At 41.0% G+C, this 21,377-nt stretch overlaps 2 protein-coding genes across 4 annotated transcripts; one reads left to right on the forward strand and one right to left on the reverse strand.

Annotated features, from left to right (window-relative positions):
* Positions 1 to 5,906: 5,906 nt before the first annotated feature.
* LOC128438070 (transmembrane protein 150A) lies at positions 5,907 to 14,024 on the forward strand. 2 transcript variants are annotated; one of them, XR_008338283.1, is made up of 8 exons: positions 5,907 to 6,062; positions 6,330 to 6,377; positions 6,465 to 6,551; positions 7,000 to 7,067; positions 9,391 to 9,518; positions 9,642 to 9,819; positions 10,642 to 11,047; positions 11,365 to 14,024. XR_008338283.1 is itself a non-coding variant. In XM_053420444.1 (7 exons), exons 1-7 carry the CDS (start codon positions 5,998 to 6,000, stop codon positions 10,938 to 10,940), a joined length of 873 nt encoding a protein of 290 aa, XP_053276419.1. In that variant the 5' UTR covers positions 5,907 to 5,997; the 3' UTR covers positions 10,941 to 14,024. The 2 variants fall into 2 exon arrangements, 1 of the variants encoding a protein (XP_053276419.1); XM_053420444.1 differs by having other exon boundaries at positions 10,642 to 14,024.
* A 682-nt stretch (positions 14,025 to 14,706) lies between these two features.
* Positions 14,707 to 20,924, reverse strand: rnf215 (ring finger protein 215). Of its 2 annotated transcripts, none has more exons than XM_053420445.1 (6): positions 20,837 to 20,924; positions 16,643 to 16,769; positions 16,416 to 16,552; positions 16,089 to 16,204; positions 15,898 to 15,972; positions 14,707 to 15,812 (listed from the first exon to the last, which is right to left on the reverse strand). In XM_053420445.1, the coding sequence occupies exons 2-6, from the start codon at positions 16,726 to 16,728 to the stop codon at positions 15,753 to 15,755; spliced, it is 474 nt and encodes a 157-aa protein (XP_053276420.1). In that variant the 5' UTR covers positions 16,729 to 16,769; positions 20,837 to 20,924; the 3' UTR covers positions 14,707 to 15,752. The 2 variants fall into 2 exon arrangements, with proteins under 2 accessions (XP_053276420.1, XP_053276421.1); XM_053420446.1 differs by lacking the exon at positions 20,837 to 20,924 and adding an exon at positions 19,804 to 19,997.
* Between the last annotated feature and the right edge of the window lie 453 nt (positions 20,925 to 21,377).

Genomic DNA, 21,377 nt, shown 5'->3' on the forward strand with positions numbered 1-21,377 from the left:
TAGAAGGACAAATGTAATCAGTCTTGCCTCTTTTTTTCATGTAATGCACAATAGCAGCCACCCTTGCATTACTCAATAGTTACTCCAGTTCCAGAGGAGAAAGAAGTAAATGTACAGTTTGAGCGAAATTTTTTTCCCATAATGATTCAGTGACAGCAGGAAGCAGCACTTATTCTTTCCATACTTGCATTTCATGGATTAATATCATCTGCTCTCGAGGTCTGCGGTCAGTCACTATACTGTCCACAAGATTTACGGATCAAATTTAGTAAATTCCATTCAAAGCTGCTTAGTAAAACAAGAATGAAGGTTGAAGGTTATAATCCTTCCTGTAGGTTTATAAAGCCTCCTTTCATTCCATACATTCCCTGTTATTTACAGCTAAAAACAGATTGTTCAGTAACAATAAATCTAGTGTTTAACATGACCTTTGCTATGTTAAATAGGAATTCAGCCAATACCATAGGAACACATATGGGTAACATGAGCTGTAAAATATAAAATCTGAATATGGTGATTATCATGATTATGATTACATGGCTTGTAATAAGGGTAATTTGCAACCATTTTGTGAATAGGATTCTCCTTAAAAATACTATCTATTTCAGTGTGTCATCCTGTGATAGTGACTGTCTTCAAGAGAAGCAACAAGACTTGCTTTTCTGAATATCAGAATATCAGTTGCATGAAATCAGTGAAAAGTGACGTGTTGTAATGAACAGATGAATCCAGCAGATGGTGGTATCACAGTCAGTGCAAGATCAGTCGCACATATCTACATGCCAGGTTTACTGCTGTCAGACAAAATGAACCCAGCACAGACAAAATAGTCAGTGATTTATATATTTAGAGTTACGACTGTTCTCAGCTAAATTAGCCTTTATAAGATTTGCAATCTCACTGTGGTGGAAGCACAGAATAAGTTGAGTTGATCAGTAACAGTTTTGTTCTGTTTTTGTCTATAAAATATCAGAAATCTGTGAAAATGCCTTTTATAATTTCCCACAGCTCAACATGACAGCTTCAAATGTCTGACTAGTCTACAACCCAAATATATTCAGCTAACTGCAATATGATATAAATAAAACATTCAAATTTCTCTTCCCATATTCAAATGTAAACTACAATACCTAAATTTAAAATTGATTGATTTTCCACAATGATTTGATGTTACCCTTCATTTTTGGCTAAATGAAAATACTGTTGTCATTCTTGCCTCATAGAAAAATGTTTAATCAACGTAGCATGTCTATTAGACTGCTACTGTACATTTGCTGTCTTTTTTAATTGAAGTTACACAAGTTTGCTTTTTACTTGCACCAGAAATTAGGAAACCTTCGGGTTTTCCAAAGTAATATGTCCTTTTGTTTGGCACAGTCAAACATACATATTTTTGTATAACTACACATACATACATAAATTATACATAAATACACAGTGCCATAGCCAAGAATGTGTACAAAATTACAGGTGATTTTATCATTATTTATCAAAACAATATTTAGAATAAATATCATTCCACTCCTCTTTTATAATGTCAGGAGGTGCATCATTGAACACATTTAAACTGCCCATTGTACAGTATGTAAAATAAGGTGAAGCACAGCATATCCTAACAACAGGAGATAAATAAAACAGGAGATTATGAGATTGTGTGAAATAAAAAGCATCACATGTGTCATGCTGCCAAATGCAATTCAGTCAAGACAAACTGCAGAAATTAGAGAAATTACAAGTACAAAAGGGGAAGATGGATCTTTTACCTCCTGGGGATCAAATTTTTCGTTCGAGTTGATAAGCTTTTCCAGTATTTTTTGGTTTCTCTACACTCCCTCTAATACAGTTCCGATGTCATTGATAATTTCCTAAAAGCCAACCTTACATTGGAGCCCTTATTTTGAAAAGCCCGAGCGGAAGCCATTAACGCGGTTAGCCTGATCTGCTGAGAAAATGCTGTTTTGAAAAGGAAACCAAGGTTGTTGAGGTGTGTGGTGACCACGGCAGGCTGAAGGTAGGTGGAACTCCTCCGTCCCGTCCGCTCTGTGCCTGTACTGTCCGCGTCTCGTCCCCGGAACCTCTCCCGTTAAGCAGCTGCTCGCTTTAGTGAGCGGAAACCGTTATGCGACCAAGCGTCAACTCAAGACAACTGGTAAAGTGCAAAGCTAACTAGCTAGCTAGGAGGAAGCTAACGAGGCTAGCGGTGCCGCTACCCGGTGCACGGCAGCTGCTCCGGGGATACTGCTCGTTCTGCTCGCTGTGTTCTGCTGTGGAGGAGTAGGTACACAGAACCGGGTTTTAGATTAAAACACATTGTCATTGTTGTGTTGAGTCTTCCAAGTGCAGGGGCGAAGGTTCCCTGTGAATGGCTGCGGGGGGGGGGGGGGGGGGGGGGGGGGTTATTATGGCCCCCTGTACATTCACACCAACACAATGACACTTGTGCTTTTGATTGTCCTGCGTTTTAGCCCAATTACAGTTATTCGAAGATATTTATTTCTGTCCTACAGCTGCAAACTGTTGGTGAACTGGTTTTGATCACATCGTCTTTCATATACACATTATAAATACTATATATACTATAAATTCTCTTGACAACTTAATTTTTTCCTTGTACGTTTGAAGGTCTTCGGCTCAACCTACGTTACCAACTACCAGTAGATGTTAGCAGGTGTTAGTGGCCACCAGTTGACATTAGGGATACAACTTCAGTTGTGCGCCTTTTGATCAACGATACAAAGGGTAAATCTGACCGGTTACTAGCTTGTACAGCTACACTTTGAAAGCCATGTGTCCCGCTCAGTAGATCAGTCATCATTACCTCTATGCCTTTTTTAAATAAACACTGTCCCATTTTAGAACTTAACACAAGATGGAGAATAACCCTTGTATGTTCTACCCATAGATTGCTCTAATTAATGCCTACAACCAGTTCATGTTAGCAGATGTTGGCTTGATATGCTGACAGTGATGTCATTGTGAGCTTTTTGATTACTTCTGATTCCAAATCTATTTCAGCCAGCCCGTCGCAACAGTACGAAGAGAATCTGAATTTATGGATTTAAAGTCATAATAACCACTCATGAACCTATTGATCAAATCAAACATTTGAAGTGCTGTAATGTGTTTGTCTTTAGTTATTTTATTTGGAGAGAAAAAAATGGTCATGGCTAAGTTATTTATTCTCTGGTATTCATCTTGCACTGACCTTTCCACCTCTACTACAGAACATAGTGCATAACAATTAGAACCTCACATGTTTTTATTAAAATAAGGTCTTAGAGTGACCATGAAGAATATCAATCAATTGATCCTGCTGTGGGTCAACAATGTTAAGTGATTGGTTGTGTTAACATGTGACATGCAGGCTGCATCTTCTTATAGTTTACATAATGTTTTCTTTTAGCTGAGATTTGCAAGCTTCACGATCCAGTGTGAACATTGTAAAACAGCCGCGGCATCTGGGGACCCTGCTGGCCTGCTGTCAAATTGCCATATATGACAGCACTTAAAAAGCCTTTATAGAAACTCTCCTGCTGACTGTGGTCATTCAGAAGAGCAAGTTGTACAACTACCATATATATACACCAAGCAATATGAGGACACAGCTATTTTGAGGGCAGGAGAGGAACATACATGTATGAAAACAATGATCATGTAGATCTAAGCTGTTTATTTATGGAAATGGCCCAAGAGAACAAAAACCCAATTCAAACAAGAGCTCAAAGACCAAAGTGTTAACAATATTGATATATTTCTGTTTGTGACGAAATGCGTCATCTGTAAAAACCTTTATCAAAAAACTTGTAATTCAAAAGAGAACGAAGGTCAAATGCACAGCATGAATGGATGTGTCTAGGTTTCCTGCACTCCAACATTCAACCATATAAAACTAAAATATAAATAATATAGGTAATTTTCTTATTTGTCAGTTTGACCTTTCAATAACGAGAGCTTCGTCCTATTTGGATTTTGTTCTTTAAGGTAATCTCATTTTAGTTGCTTGTTTATTCCACCAGGCAGAGGACAAACTTGTAACTGTACACTGTGTAAAATGATACAGCTTTGTTGTTCCATGATTCCTCCATCGCTGAGCTGACCTTAGCTGGGCTCATTCTCAGAAGGGTACACTTTGCGCAGACAGTCCCTTTCACTACTTCATGTTGCTGGTAATTTAATTTGAAGAGGGGCTTTCTGTCTCGTTGTGCTCCGTAATCAGTGTTTGTGCCATTTTGGAAAAGCAGTAGAGAATCATTTAAAGCAAGGGTCCCTAATTAGTTTTCAGAAACATGTTTTTATCTTATTTGTTGATATCCTCTTCACAACCTCATGGCCATCCATTAATATATTTTTCTTGGGGGGGAAATAGTGGCTGTAATATAGACATGGACTTAGTGAAATAATTGTCTGGATTACCTGTCTGTCACTGACCAACCTGCCTACTTGTGTGCACCCTACACGTGCTCTCACTGCACATGAGTCTTCAGTCGGAGAGACATACACCGTTGAAGCAGAGATGATTGCCGGAAGTTACCGACAGAGTCTCAGCAAAGTCGGCATCTAGCAATTTAGTAGGCAGTGCACGTTGAGCTGTGAGGAGAGGGGTCGATAGGAGGGTGTGGGGTTTATCGATTGCATATTTTCAAACTAAGTTTTCCAGGATTACCAACCCTAGCTTTAACTTGTATATTTTCCCAATTTTGTTTTGGGGTCTTTTTCTTCTTACAGTTCTTTATAAAATTAAGTGTGATGGCAAAATGGGTTTTATTATTGCTAGTAAACAGCAACTGCACGAACAAACCTCTTTTGGTACTAATGTAGGAGAAGAGGCTAAAACTCCATCCGTGACCTACAGTTCTTATTTGTTGTCCACCACAGTTTACTCTTGTTGTGTTGTCAAGAAGTCAAGATTGAAAACCACTTATCAGTGACATCCAGTCGTAGAGCATACATGTACGTCAGCATGTCAGATGTCTGTCAGCTTTCGTTGTTTTACAGCACCACTTTTAACAGAAGAGGCGAAGCAGCTCTTTGTTGATCAGAGAGCACGGGTCTTTGAACTCAGTTTTCTGTGAAGGCACTTTTAAAAGCCTGAGATGTAACACAGCTGCAGTACGTTGTGTTTTGAGTGAGACGCAACTGACATTGAATGAAATGTAGACGAAGTCAAGATGTAAAATACACTGCATAACAAAAGCAACTTCCAGTATGTCGCAGTCCCTTTGGATACTTGGGTTTTAACATGCGTCATGAGTTATCTGATGGATAATGTGTCCTTGTACACATGAGATTCAAACATTCCACATTCGGAGATGGAGTGGGCTGCGTATGACCATATTATTTCTGCTGTGTTTACGTACATGCGTCCTGGGCCACATTGAAGAACCGCTTACTCAGCTGATGTCCTCTGACCTGCTACAGTTTCATAAAGACCTGAAATATTAGTTAATTTCTTAGTGTTTCCCACATTGATTTACTGTATTATAGTGACCTAACGCACTGTGACGTGCTTAAAGCTGTCCCCCTCTGATTAACCAAGATTAATGTTAATGCCAGGTTTGAACATAACTACAAGTTTATGATTACAGAGTAGCAAATTTTGTTTGTATTTAAATGTTTTTTATTGAGTGTCATTCATAATTCACAGATTATTCTTTACGTCTTGGATCTTTCTCTTTATTACTCCCTTGTTTAACATGTTTAACATACATGTTTTATATTTCATTTAACTGACTGTGCATTTCATTAATTCACTGACAACTTCTTTTCTCTTACTTCAGGTTGCGGCTGGTTGCAGGGCACCGTGGAAGCAGAAGAGCCGTGCCATTCCCCCCTTTTGTCCTCTCATGCCCCCCCTCCCCCTGTGTGTTCCCCCTGTGTGTAAGTGACCCCACACCCCCACCCGCCCCCCCAACCTGGTCCCTCCTGTTGTGCCGTCACTCCAGCCGAAGCCCCCCTCTCACCCCATGCTTGGGACAAAGCCAGCTCACTGCCAGCCCAATGACTGCCTGGATCGTCCTGCCTGTCAGCCTGTCTGCCTTCTCCATCACAGGAATATGGATTGTGTGAGTCAGATTGCATTATATTGTGTTCCCGTGACATGTGACACGTGGCAATTGTATTTACATGGTCAACAACTAAAAGGGAAGTTGCAAATGGGGATAAGTTGATTGCAAAGTCCATTCAGGTTTTGTTTTTGTGCTGAATAACTCTTTACATTAAGGCCAGTGTAATGTTGTCAATGGATGATGGCTCTACTTGCTTCATCAGAGGTTCGAACACTGAGACATTTGCCATTTCTTGCTTTAAATGTTGTGTTCTTTATCCCACAGATATGCCATGGCTGTGATGAATCACCATGTTTGTCCTGTGGAGAACTGGTAAGTCTTCGGTTGATCTAAATCTTTTTAGTCTCAGTCCAAAAGCTCAACAGGAAATAAATGCAACTCATTGTCTCCCTGCTGTAGGTCTTACAATGTGACGTGCACAGAGGAGCTGCCCCGACCAGGCTTCCCCAAGACATGCTGCACCATCCAGGACATCCCACTCATCAGGTCTCCTGCTCCTCCTCCTCCCATCATGTCTGGGTCTCTGCAGAATACAAAAGCAATTTTGTGTCGGCAAAGGCCCAGAGGCGGGATTTAGTTCTTGTTATGTTGTGGCTCTGTGACGGTCATTAACCCGCGCTTTGCATAAAATGCAATTGTTTGATTTGCAAATAAGCCTCTAACCACAGGCAAGTACAAAAGCTGTCTTGTAGAAAGGAATCATGTGACTTGTAGGCCTATTAGCAGTGAACATGAATTAAAGTCTTTTTCAGTTTAACATCTACATATTAGAGCAAAGTGATTCTTACTGTAGAAGTGTAGTTCACAAATCTTTAATTATAATCACTTTATTTAGTTGCGTATATTTTGACTGTAAATGTCTGCACAGCACAGTGATTATATGTACGACTCCTCCCGATGATACTGAGAGTTATTGTGTCTTCATGTCCGACAGTAAATGTGGCTCCTTCCCTCCTGAGAGCTGCCTCTTCAGTCTGATTGGCAACGTCGGAGCATTCATGGGTGAGTGCTCATTCTAACACACACACACACAAAATATTGTGTGTTCCAGAGTACGTCCTTTTTTGAAAGGTACCCTTTTGCTTTCTGGCTTAGAGTTAGATGAGCATATTGATACCACTCCATTCATACTATGTCTGTACAATAAACAGAAACCCTCCACCAGGAGATGGTCAGCTTTGCTTAGCATAAAGACTGGGAACAAGGGGAAACAGCTTACTACCTCCGAAAGTACAAAATCCAGTAGGTTTAAAAAAAAAATATCTAGAAACCACCCAATTTTTTTTTTTTAAACTAATCTGCAAAGGAGTAATTTAAAGATTAAACACTTTTAACTTATATTGTGGTAAGGGGGTTAAAGGCTGGCACAAGATTCCTCCCGCGAATTCACGGGCCCGCAAGCGCAAGAGCCCTTCCGGGCCCCTTGCGTGCGTCGCCCAATTTGTCTAACTATAGACAAAGCTCCGCGAGTCTTACGCAGCCCGCAAAGGATGTGATTGGTCTGCAACTACATCCTTTCCAGAGTCGCATTTCCGGTTTCATGCCACATAATACCGGCAGAAATCACGGAAGATTTAGAAGAACGAATATGGACCAAATAGATGAGCGTTTGGCAGAAGAGATCCGAAAGTATGATCACTTGGATAACCCGTCACTGACTGGCCGATTTGTCTGCCAGAAAAAGGCTATGAGGAGCCGCAGTGGCGATGTAAATAAACCATCGACGAAGAAGAAAGAAGGCGTATCTAAGGTCGTCTTCGACAAAAATCATTACTCCGCCTAGTGTTCTGGCGGGGAATTGCTTTGTAAGACGCGCAACGCTTGGGGAAGCATGAATGACAAAGAGTCCTGCGACACAGCTGCGTGAAAAGCCGCCGACGCAGTTGCAGAAGCATGCGCCGGCCTTAAGGCCGAGTTATAGTCCTGCGGCTGCAACCGCGGAAGGCCACGCAGTTGCATCGACGGACTGGTTTTGGTTTAATGCTTCTCTAACGTGTTGCGCGTATTGCAACGCAATTCATCGCCAGAACACTAGGTCGGAGTAACGTGTTTTGTCGAAGACAAAACACACAAAGAAGAGACGTCTTCTTCTTCATTGACTGTTTATTTACATCGCCACTGCGGCTCCTCATAGCCTTTTTCTGGCAGACAAATCGGCCAGTCAGTGACGGGTTATCCAAGTGATCATACTTTCGGATCTCTTCTGCCAAACGCTCTTCTATTTGGTCCATATTCGTTCTTCTAAATCTTCCGTGATTTCCGCGTATTATGGGGCATGAAACCGGAAACTAGACTCCAGACAGGATGTAGTAAGCAGACCAATCACAAGCCTTGCGGGCTGCGTGAGGCTCGCGTTGCTTTGTCGTATAGTTAGAAAAATTGGCAGACGCACGAAAGCCGCAAGAGGGCACGCGAGGGGCGTGTTGCTTGTCTTGCGTGCATGCGTAAAACCCGACTATAAATCGGCTTTTAGGGTTAGCTTTCGCTTTCCACAAATATTGGGTACTGTGGTGTAAAACTTATTGTTACATGCTAATTATTTAATCAATTCAAATTTACCCGATTTACCCTTTAGTGAAAACAAGGCTCTTATACAGACACAATTACTGAGGTTACAGTTGGGGTGAGAAGTGTTTAATGTCTGTCTCCTCTGTACGCTCTCTGTGTTATATCTGTCCTCTATGGTGCCCACAGACGTCAGCCACTAACCTCCAGGAGATGTGGAGTGGCTTGAAATAGCCCGTGCTCTCTGATCAATAATGAATGTGGCTTTCCTTCCACTTCCCCCCTGTGTCCTCTCCCCTGCACTTGCCCTGTGTGGCCTTCCTCCATTACTCCTCTGCCTTTCTTGTTTTATCACCATCAGCTCTGCCCCAATTTCCCCCCTCCTGTCCCTAATTCGGCTGCCGTTTTCACCGTCTTATCTTTATTCATGTCAACTTCTTCTCATATACACTGTATTTACATTTTTATGAATGCACATCATCTTTTGTTGTCTCATTTTGTATTTCTGTCATTCCTCTGTTTTTCTCTCACTAGTTTTACAACTATCCTTTAGTTCTGATCTGTGACTTCTATATGATTAAGGGAAATGAGAACGAAAAACCAAGCTAGGTAGTCCAACATCAGCAGAATGAGTGCAGTTGCATGACCCTCCACCATCCACTTATAGGTAAACCTATAACTAAATGAGAGCATCGTATTTCGACATAAGTCAAGTATAAACAGAAAGAAGCTATTCATTTTCCAACGATTGACAGATTCATATTATTATAAAGCTCTAACTGTATTAGTGTGAACGTGTTTTTTCTCTTGTGTTGTGCAGTGGTGATGGTGTGTCTTCTGCGCTACGCCCAGGTGATCGAGCATAGCCACAGATGTTGGGTCAACACCAGTGCAATGGTGTCTGGCTGCACCAACGCTGTGGGTCTGGTCATGGTGGGCAACTTCCAGGTGAATATCAGCAGCGGTGACATGAACTCACTCGATGCTTTAACCATTTGCCCCCTTTTGTTTTGACCTTAGATGAGTTCAAACACTCACTCCAAAGTCTCTGTGCTTCTATGTTTCTGATAGGTTGATCATGCCAAATCTCTACACTATGTGGGAGCGGGTGTGGCATTTCCAGCCGGGCTGCTGTTTGTGTGTCTGCAGTGTGTCCTCACCTACCGTGTAGCTGTCACTGCCCTCGACTACTGGATGGCTCATTTCCGGGTGGCGCTGGCACTGGGAGCCATGGTCTCACTCGTCCTCAGTATCCTTTACACATTAGTGGGACATGTATATTTATGTCCTATCTAAGCTCATGTTTTGATACATGTGGTTATGACTCTTTGTCATTTTTGTTTAAAATTCTTGGTTTATTATAACTACACCACATAACAATCTTACCCTTTTCACAGTGGACGTTTTTTATATTTTGAGAGAAACTAAGGTGTAACTTTCAACCACTAATAACAACCGTCTGCCTCTGAGGTCGCACATTTCCTGCTCAAACACATCTGTTGTGAGGGATTCATAAGGAAATATATATATATAGGAGTGAGACGTATTAGATAGAACTTCATTTATCCACACATCGGGGAATTTCACTTGTATGTGGTGGTTTGCAAAGTGCTCACTCTTTTCTGTTGGGCTCTGTTCCCCTCAACAGCTGCACCTCCTCTGTTTTGAGACCAGTGCACTCACAGTCCAGTCCGCTGGTGTCATGCTGATAAAACCTTGGAGACAGACCTCTTGTTTTCTCTCCTCCGGCCTTGAGTCACTAGTGGACAGATCACCATGTTTGTCTCTCAACTTGGAGACAGGACAGCAAGGCCATGCTGCTGACATGTGTCAGGTCTCACTTTCACGATTTTTTCTTGTGGAAATCTTAGTTTTGATCCTTTCTTATGGCACTTACTCTCTGCAGTAGTTGTCATGACTACGACTGTGTGCATCTCAATCACTTTTAACTGAGAATCTCTGAAGTTGTGTGTACTGATGTCTTACCATTATTTTCCCACATGTAAAAGGGGCTTGTTTTGCTCATGCATGAACCAGCATTGTTTGTCCTCCTCAACCTGTTCTTCCTCAGGCGGTATCTTCTTCATCCACGAGAGCTTCATCCTGCAGCACGCTGCAGCCATCTGCGAGTGGGTCTTCACAGTAGACATCCTGGTCTTTTACGGAACCTTCACCTACGAGTTTGGCACCGTCACCAGCGAGACCCTGATGGTGGGCCTGGAGCGGAGTCACCACGGCTCAGGCGTTATCATGGGCCCCAGGGCCCGGGGCTCAACACTAAGCGGGGCGACGAAGGGCCTCAAGTCCCCAGGTGGGAGCAGCACATCCACACATCTCAACTGTACCCCGGAGAGCATCGCCATGCTGTAGCTTTGTATCACTGCCAGAGGATGAAAAAAATTTCCCTGCAGAGGTGCTTCATGGGCTCACACAGACCGATGAGATGACGGGGGCAGCGTGTGGACCAAGAGAGTAAGGTCTGACATCTTAAAGCATCTAACCAACACCAGGTTGACCCAACTGTAAAACTATACTGTTGTTTATTTCCACCACCATTGGTGCAAGCCCCCCTGCACTACCATGTGCTGTAACATTTTCTGTAGCGATGTTTTAGGAGGGCTGAATGTGTGGAGCCAGTGTGAATGCTGGAACCATGAATGTTTCTAAGATGGCTGTGGATTTTGGCAGTTTTTATTGGAATAAGTTTTGTTTTTCTTTAAATAACTGTTACTGGTGTCATGGTGGAAAATGTAAATTACTGAAACCCACAAGGTTTTTTTTCTCCTCCCCACAGACACCCCTTCAAAGGCTTCTGCGTGGCCCACCTGTTCTGGCCTTTAGCTTATCTCTGCACGGCACACTTTTTTGAATGAGAGAATAACAATTTTGCGTTTGCGTAGTTAGTAGAAAACACTGAATGTTTGAAATCTGGGTAGTTAACAGTTATGTATGTTTTACAGGCTGCAAGCATATGGCCTTTTTAAAATCAATCAAGCAGAAATTATCTGTCAAATGATTTGGCAAAAAGTCATTGATTTCACCCGACAATTTGATTTGGTTGTACAGATGATTTGATGGTATTTTAAAATCATTCTACATAATATATGTATGTGTATCTTTAGACATTGTCATTCCTGAGGTCAATCCATTTCACTGACATATGCAAAAAACAACGACGGAGTAGGGCCACTTAAAGGGGAAAAAATCGGAGACTTTGAGAATGTAAACACAACATTACGAGACTAAAGTCATAATTTAATGAGGAAAAAAAGGTTTATTTGGAGCCGGAGCTCCAAAATCTTGGACCAATCCCATTGTTTCTTGAGAAATTATGAAGATACTTAGAATATCACATAGACGTGACCAACGATCGACCCATACAGTCAACCACTACCAAACAATCCCTCCTCCACACAAAAGGCTACTTCCTCCAAGTCCGTGTGGCTCTTTAGACGTATGTTGCACATCCTTTTGTCCTGGTACTTGTCCTGGTACTTGTGATAATGTAATATTATAACTTTATTCTTTTAAAATTATGACTTTTTTCTTGTAATAACAAACATTATTCACAGAAATTCCAACCCTTTTTGTGGTAATATTATGACTTGACGAAATCTCAGATCATTTTTTTCCATTTCAGTGGCAGTGATACTCCGTTGCAGTTGTCATGACTACGTCTGTATGCGTCTCAATCACTTTGAACTGAGAATCTCTGAAGTTGTGTGTCTTGGTGTCTTTCCATTATTGTCCTACAGATTGCATGACCTGATGACTGGTTTGTTACATTAACTTCCTGCTACCTTGTATTTCTCACACCGTCATATCCGGTGCAATAATCGCCATCAGTCATGTGATAGTTACCACTCAGCTGGAGTGAATAATGCCTTTTTCAGTATGTTGGAGTTAAACACAGGGCTCTTTTTGTTTAAAAAAAAAAGGTGTGACACCAAGACATTTGAAGTGACCTGCAGCTTAAAGTCCAATTCTAATGTGACGAACAATTTACAGAATAACGTAGTTGTTGTCCACACACTGATTTGATTCCAGGCTGGCCCCTTGGAAGCCTTATTGGACTTTTTTTTTTCTTTTAAATAAGCAGTGATGTGAAGCCTGCTCAGTAGTTACAGGTGAAATTTGAACTGAGGGCTGAATAAGACACTCGTGCCATAAACCTCATGGTGTCATAATGGCAACAGTACAGAGTCGAAACCACATGATGCCACACAGGCTGTGACTGAAGGGAAAGTTTCTTATATGTTGAGGTTTTTCTTTCTTTTTTGTTGCCAATTCATTTTCAAGTGAAAGAGTTGTGAACTAGCTTTAACACCAGACTGCCACAAACGACCACTGCTCAAACTAAAGCTGACGAATGCCACCCAGTTCACGCTGCACTCCACCATCGAAGTTTCTGTTTAAGTGAATGAGTTATTTCTCTTTGAGCTGTTTCTCTACACACACACACTCAGTGTTCTGCCCTCTGCATCATGTTTTTAAAGTGTTTATCTACTTGATGCCAGCAATACACACATTTCAAAGTTCACATCACCTACCTCCTTTCATTTTTCTGTTGGTGTGATGATGTTTAAAGGTGAAAGCTAGAGTCCCAACAGGTTCTCTGTCTCACCATCATCTGAGTTGGAGAGAAGTATTTTCAAATTACCACGACGGTGACTCGCTAATCCACAAAGATCTGCCTCGACAGGTGTTAGCATTTGACAGCTCAGTGGATTGGCTGTGGCTCAAGATGCGTAATCATGTGTCAGGTCTGTTTTCTTTACTCTTCATGCAAACCAATTACCTTGCCGTTGTTTCTGGGAGCGATCCTGTCTTGTTCTGTAATCTTGCCAAAAAAAAGACTGGAATCCTCTGGAGCTTTGATCAGTTTTCTGTGCAGCAGCAGTAGGTGAATGAATTGGTGTGAGTACACTGGTTTAGCCTTATCCCTCATACTGTGCCAGGGGATTGTGTTCAGATTTTGTGTTGATCTGTAGCCTATTTTCACCATACTGTAACCAATAAGTCACGAGATGTGACTACAAACGGCAGCTTGTGTGAGCCCTCACATCAGGGTTGGATTTAATCTGTAACACCATCGTTCATAAACCCAAATCTAAAGATGTATTTTACAAAAGTTTTTTTTTGTGCTCTTCAGTAAGCTTTCATGTGATATGTTTGTTCATGGGAGGATCCTGTTTTGCTAAAGGCTGCCTGACCTGTACATGTGTTGAACTCCAGCAGAACAAACACGGAAACTATACAAATGTATTTGTCTTATTTCCTCTATTTGAAAATAGATAATGGAGGAGTCGTAATTCCCTGAAAACAAGTCAACACAGAATCTTGTTTCCTTTTTATAAATTATGTAAATATTTAATGATTTGTCTATCATTTAGGTATTTTAATTTGAAAGAGATTTATATTCAAATATGAAATAAAAATGATAAATTATTAGCAGATGGTTTTCATGGGCACTTCTTTCAACATGAAGATTCCCGCTGTGTTGTGCCTGAACTGCCTGTGGCCGGAGGCCTGATGTTTTTGGATGGTCCTGTCACATTCTTGTAAACACAGCATCTCGAGAACACTGAGATTTCTTCAACTGAGCCGGAGCTAAACTGATTAACATTTGGTGCCCAAAGGTCCAGGTCACTGTGACCTTACAGATGTAAACACAATATCTAAGGAACACCGTGAGGGAATTTATAAAAATTTGGTACAAACGTTTATTTGGACTCGATGATGAACTGATTGAATTTGCCTCATGAACTTGTTAAAGGGATAGTTCATCGAAAGAAGACAACGCCCTCATCTACTCACCACTATTCTGATGGCGGGGCGGGTAAAGTGTTTGTGTCCACAAAACACTTTGAGTCTTCAGATCCGCTACAATTGAAGTTACTGGTAATCAATTCTTGAGACATAAAACGAAAAAAGAAAAAAAACATGCCTCCATACTGCTTGTGTGGTGTCAACTTAGGGTCCTCCTGAACATGACGTCTCAAGTCTGTTCTTCACCAGTTGTCACTTGGACTCCAAGATAAAGTGGTTACAGGGGTTTAAAGGTCACGGTGACCTCTGGGAAAATCTAAGTACACCAACACTGCACTGGTTAGTGGAGTAAAACAACAGGACAGCATTTCTATATTTGTAAAAAGCAGGTGTTTATTTTTAAATCAGAAATAGAAACAACTTTAAATGACAAAGAACGGCTGACTTTTGTAAATGCTCTATACACAGCTGATTAAATATCACACTCTGAGCAGTGCTGCAGGTCCAGTATTGTGTTAATACACATGTACCAACATGTAGAAACATCAAACCACATTCATACCAAAGGACTGTTTGTGATGGCCAGAAGGGAAGTGAAATCCCTTAAACATCATGGGACAAGGTCTAGACTAGAGGAACCAGTTTTATACATGAAAGTGCTTAGTCAGCACGAGAACCACAACTCCTTCAGTGACAACAAGACACATTCCCAGAAAGCTATGGAGTTGAGCCACACTGGAGATTAAAAGTCAGAATATCTCAACCTCTGCTGCTTCAATCTTTACCTTTCTTTTTCAGTCTGTCCTTGTTGAAGACAATGTATGGAAAAGCATATTCTTTATATCGATTGACAAATAAACATTTACTTTTAAATAATATTCATAAGGTAAATACAGCATTTTTGTGCGTTTAAAGCTCATGAAATGTATGTTTAAAATCATCTTAAAATATAGTTAATATTATAGTGAATTTATTCTAACTAATGTGAAAAGAGCATTTAAAATGTTCAACGTTACTGCTTATGCTGCATTCATGCCGTGTCAAATGCATGGAACCTGGAAATTACACAGACTAGTTATTTATATTGTTACATATTTGTAATATTATATTGTATTTACAATGAGCTCAGTCCTGTTAGCATTGCAGCTATTTTGCAAACCGTTTATTCATATTTTATATAACATTTTGCTGCTGGGAGATATAAGTGTCAGACATTCGTCATTACTTTTCATAATATATATATATAAATATAAAGCTAACGGATGTTTTTCCAGATGCATTTATATTACAAAATCTGTAATGAAATGGCATGAATGTAGCATTGTGTTTTTCCTGAATCTATTGAATTTTTCTTTATCATCATTTTCTGTAAAACATTACTGTGCTACAAATTTGCACCACAGCATCGTGGTGTCATGTGTACATGGCTCCGTGTAGATCCTCCAGCCGGTTTTCCCTCTGTTTCCTTCTCTCCTACAGGACACAATGAAATCTGTTCAGTGGGGACACAGGTCTGTAGGAGGATCGGTTGCACGATCGAATGCATAATTACACTCACCTTGTCTTTTTTAAACTCTTCATACTCTGGATTGTCAGTTGGTAATTCAAGTCGACAGAGCGGACAGGAGTTAGTCTACGATTTGAAAAGACACAAAGCAAGATCAAGGTATAAGCGATTTTAACTGGGTATCATCACGTTTCTGTATAATATCTGATGAAAAATGTGAAGAATAAGTTCACATGCTTTACCTTGCCCAGCCAGGGCAGTATACATCCTGCGTGGAAAAGGTGTTTGCAGGGCATTTCTCGAACTGTTTCTTGTTCCTCAAACTCCAGCAAACAAACTGGACACTTCAGACCTTTGTCTGTGAGAAATTTAAAAAAGCTTGATTAAATCCTGAAGAATATTATTAATCCAGTAGAGGCTTGAAAACCAGCTGTGAGGGGGAAACAGTTGTTTGCCCTCCCTCAGAGTGTAAGCCTGATATCTGTCTCTGTTAGCATAACTTTATTCCTCTTTGGGTCATAAACCTAATAGTAAAACACATTCATTCCACTGGACTGCACGTCGGTCACCTGCTTGCTCTGGAGAAATGACGACCACGGTGAGGGTCTGAACAGCGGTCTTGGCAGCTGGGGGGGGAAGACGTTGATCCCAGTCTGACGAGTCGAACGCTCCTGTGTCAAGTAAGTCTAAGCCCTGCATTAAAGACCTGTACACAAAGATCACCGGTAGGTCAGAGCATTGGACACCAACAGTGCCGTACAGCATCACTACGAGTCTGAGGTGTGTTTACACTCACCTGGCCAATTCAAGTAGAGCGTTCTGCCGATACTGCTCCTCAGGGTTGGTGGGCTCACAGTCGTGTTCTTCAAAGTAAGACGCCATTATGGTCCAGCCAACGTTTTATCCTCTTGACATTAAGATACCTGGCAGACATATGGAGAGTGATGTCTCAGGCGTGTATTTAAAAAAAAAAATCTGAAAAATCCACTGCTGGTGTTTAAAATGACAATGACTGAATGACCATCCTAACCACAATTACATATTAAGTAAATTAATTTATTATCAAAACTTTGCAGTTCGTAGCAAGTTAGTTAGTAATATATTAACATGACGTAGGTACACGCTCAAATCACTGAACAGGCCTACAGCGCACAGGGGTCCTGTCGGCCTGTGTGTGTGCACACGTGCATGTCTATTTAGTTATGAGGGCCAATTTTGGTTCAATATCACCATAGTGAGGACATAATGGTGTAAGGACACTTTTGCTGATCCTCACAAATTAAATGGGCTGTTTGAAAGTTAAGACTTGGTTAGAATTAGGTTAAGGGCAGGCATTTAGTTGTGATGGTTAAGGTTAGGGGCTAGGGAATGCATTACGTCAACGAGAGTCCTCACAACTATAGAGAGACGTGCCTGTGTGTGTGTGTGAGAGAGAAATAGCTTTATTGCTTTATTAATCCCTGAGGGACGATGAATTTGTCATAGCAGCAGAGATGTTCAAATATCCAATAGAGAAAACCCACAGTTGGCAGCAGTATAAAAACTCATAAAAAACAAATCTAGTAGAAGTCGACGAGCCTCTTTAACAATTTTCTGAAAGCATGAGGTTATAACCACCGTCTGTCCACAGCAGACAAAACAATATTCAAGGCGCTGAAAATGAAATGTTTAATATCTTCTTTTTTCCAAGGGAAGTGGATTCAGTGTTTTGCTCTGCTGATACTCTGTCAGAAAACTAGTTCAAGCTCAGAGACTAAAGTGTTGTCAGTGACTACCTGGTGTAATAAACTTTTATTATGTCGCACTTTTCAAAAGAGTTTACAAAGTGATTTGACAACAGAGCAAGAAAAGTAAATAAAACTTGAACACTTAAAAGCAGTAAAAATGAATACGTGAACAAGTAAAAGAAAAGGTGGAAAGAAAACGATAAAATCACAGTAACAACATCACATGAAAGAAAGTATATATATAGAAATGGGTTTTAAGAAGTGATTTTAATGAAGTGACTGACTCTGCGAGCCTTATCTGCTGAGGTAGGTCGTTCCAAAGCTGAAGGGCCCTGATGGAAAAGGCAGGGTCACCTTTAGTTTTCAACCTGGACTTTTGAACAGCAAGCAGTGCTTTACCTAAGGATCTAAGGCTGAGTGCAGGCACACCAGGGGTCCATAAATATGTGATGTACCTTGGGGCTAGACCCTGGCGTGCTTTAAAAGTGATCACTAAAATCTTAAAATCTATTCGAAAACGGACAGGGAGCCAAAGGATCAGAGTAATGTGATGTTGCCTTTTAAGACCAGTGAGAAGCCGAGTTGCTGCATTTTGAACTAGTTGGAGGTGGAAGAGCGACTTTTGGATGATGGAGGGAGTCACAGGAATCCAGTCTAGAGAAGACTAGTGTATGAATTACTTTTTGCAAGTCCGGGTGTGAAATTTCAGATTTGATTCTGGAGATGGTTCTGATTTGTAGGAAGCAGGACTGGACTTCTTTTTTAATTTGTGGTTGGAAAGTGAGTGTTCGGTCAAACAGGACTCGTAGGTTTCTGGCAACGGGCTTTACATTGATTGACCAGGTACCAAGGTTACGTTTAATCGTTTGATGGGGTTAGGTGGATAGAATAATATAATTCCTAACTTTGAGTTGTTGAGTTGCAAATAGTTTTGTGCCATCCCACTGTTGATATCATTAAGACAGTCTAACACAGCAGCTAGGCTTTCGGTGTCATCAGGTCTCAGCGGAAGGTACCTGTGTGTGTGTGTATCTCTCCTCTGTCAGCTGTCATTGGTTACTTAGAGGAGGGCAGTGTCTGTACTGTGTAATGCTCTAAAACCGGATTAAAATTTCTCAAAGATGTTGTTATTACAAACATAAAAGTTGGGTTGAAACAACTTCCTCTAAAACTTTTGATAAAAATAAATATAGAGATCAGCCTCAAATTGTTAAAATACTGGGCCCAACTTTGTCGATAACCTCTTTAAGAAATTTGGCGGGAAGGATATTAAGGCTGAATGTAGTTGGTTTCATGTGGGTAATGATATCAGATCAAAACAACAGTGACGCAGGTTTAAATTCTTGCATTTAAATGCCATCAGGAGGAAAGATTAGTTTCCTAATGTCAGTCCCTCAAGCATTTAAAAACCCCTCACACATCTCTTGTGAGGCGTCTGTAAAATGAAAGGGGGAGGGGGTGATGATGGAATCTATTACTTTAAATAAAATTCTGGGATCAGAGTAATTGATTCAAACCAAGTTAGAAAAGAAGGATGCTTTCGCGTCTTTCACTGCCATTTGATAGGTCATCATTGAAGCTTTCCAGATTTCATAGGATACATGTAAAACTGATTTTTCCATTTTCTTTCTCCTACAGTTTCTTTTTACTGACCATCTGGCCGGTGTGATAAAAAGGGAGACCAGCTCCTCTGTGTTAGAATTTGGATTTAAAGCAGTTAAATAGCTAGAAGTAAAGAGTGAGACCGTTAGAAAGAAGAGATCAAGAGAGTGACCCTCTGAATGAGTTGGTCCCTGTTTTGCCTGATTGAGGTGAAATGATTCCAGAGGACTGTTGTCCTTGGGAGAGCCAGGTTTTACTGATGATTAAAAAAAGTCAAAATTATTAAAAGTGATAAAATTATGGCGTAAAAACGGTTTATTATATAGGGGTATGATGTTTAAAAGACAACATTTTAGAGTAGAACTAAAAGAGTCGGGTAAAATAATTTGTTGGGGTAATATTTAAATGAAATGGTTATGACTTGCACCAGAGGGTTGTGATCGTGAGCGTGCTGCAGGGTCTAGACCCGCTTAGGGGAGTTGAGGGGAGTGTATTAATAAAGATAAGATTGTCTTGATAGGCGCCCTTTGAATGTTTTAATTCAAAGACCCTTTGGCAGCTAGCAGTGATCTTTACGGGTATTTTGGATTTGATCTGTGTTTTGGTCCAAGTCCAGAAGAAAAGTTACCTATATTTGATGTGGATCCAATCAGATCAGAGACAGGGACCTGACGGACATCATTCGCTGGTGGGCCGGTCATTTCCGGTCACTACAGCTGACGGGCAATTCTGTGTGGTATGTTCGAGCAGGTGAGTCCATAGGACAATAGCCCCCGGTCTGTTCCGGTGAAGACCATCTGGACCAAAAGGTTCCACCCGTTTCTAGAAGATATTAAAACTGTCCACCAAAGGCACAACGCAAGCGGAACAGGCAGAGAGCAGGCAGAGGGCAGTCAGGGAATTGGGAATTGGTTCGGGAGATGAGGATCTTACGTTTTAGGGAAGTGAGGATATTAAACAGATGGACTGTTTAAAGTCCTGTTTTAAGAGTACAGATTGTTGCTTGGGGAAGTCATATGTCATATGCCCACATGAACAATAACTCATTCAACACCAGGGTGGGATTTTATCACGTCCGGAGCTTTGTTTGCGACATCACGCACTTTGGCCCCAGGGAAACAGACAGTCCAATCCTCGCATTTCTAATGATGGAGTCACCGATTATTAGAGTCGCTTGAGGCTGATGGGGGGGTTGTGAAGGAGTAATTTGCAACAGCCTGGTCCTTTATGTGTGTAACACCCATAGCCTTAAAGGGAAATCCCTCATTATGTCGTGTTTAGCTGTTTATCAACCGACAACTGATATCCAGCTTCCATGTAAACACCAAGAAGTGTTCATTGATATAGAGATCAGTTGGTTTCACGTTATTCACAAAAATAAATAAATACCTGATAGATACTGGCATGAAATAGTGTCTGGTCCACTTCATACATAAAGGCCGAACAAAAAACTATTAAACGTTAAACATTATTAAACTTATAAACGTGATGTTACCAATGTTATTAGGTTGTTAATTGCGTTTGATGTTCTTGTAGCTGATATAAAAACATTAGCGATTCTTCACCTCTAACAAATAAACACAGGCTCCTGAGAATAAAAGAATAAACTGAATAAATGAATATAAATAAATGACTGATCTTCACGCAGCGTCTCCACTTACCTGAGCTGCTGCCAACAATAAACATGTCATTCTTCCGGGTTGTGACAACGTCGATCACGTAGTACTTTGTCCAATCACGGCACAGACTCAAGCGCGGCTTCTTCTTCTTCTACACGTTTCATAGCAGTTGGCAAACAACAGCGTCGCGTTACCGCCACCAGCTGGTATGAGACAGGTACTGCAGGTGAAACCTGGCTTCTATGTGGTGGTGTTCAGAGCGTCACGGTGTGGTGAACTGATGCAGTTACATCAGAGTGAACACTCGATCTGAAGTCAGAAAAGCACATAGATGTCACTGTGGAAACACTTAAACGTGACTCTCTTCTCCAGTGGGGGTCTGTGGGTCCGGATACGATTCATCCATGAAAATGATCATGATATCTGGGTGTCTGTATACAGTCTATGTTTGACATGGTGGAAATATTTCTAATACACATCTCATATCCTCCTCATACATTCTTATGTGTTGTTCTTTACATAACTAAGTAGAAGTTAGGTGAAAACTATTCCTTGGGACAGTTGGACTATTATTTGAGCTTAA

The sequence above is a fragment of the Pleuronectes platessa genome, chromosome 4 (genome assembly GCF_947347685.1).
Source record: "Pleuronectes platessa chromosome 4, fPlePla1.1, whole genome shotgun sequence".
In the NCBI taxonomy this organism is placed as follows: Eukaryota; Metazoa; Chordata; class Actinopteri; order Pleuronectiformes; family Pleuronectidae; genus Pleuronectes; species Pleuronectes platessa.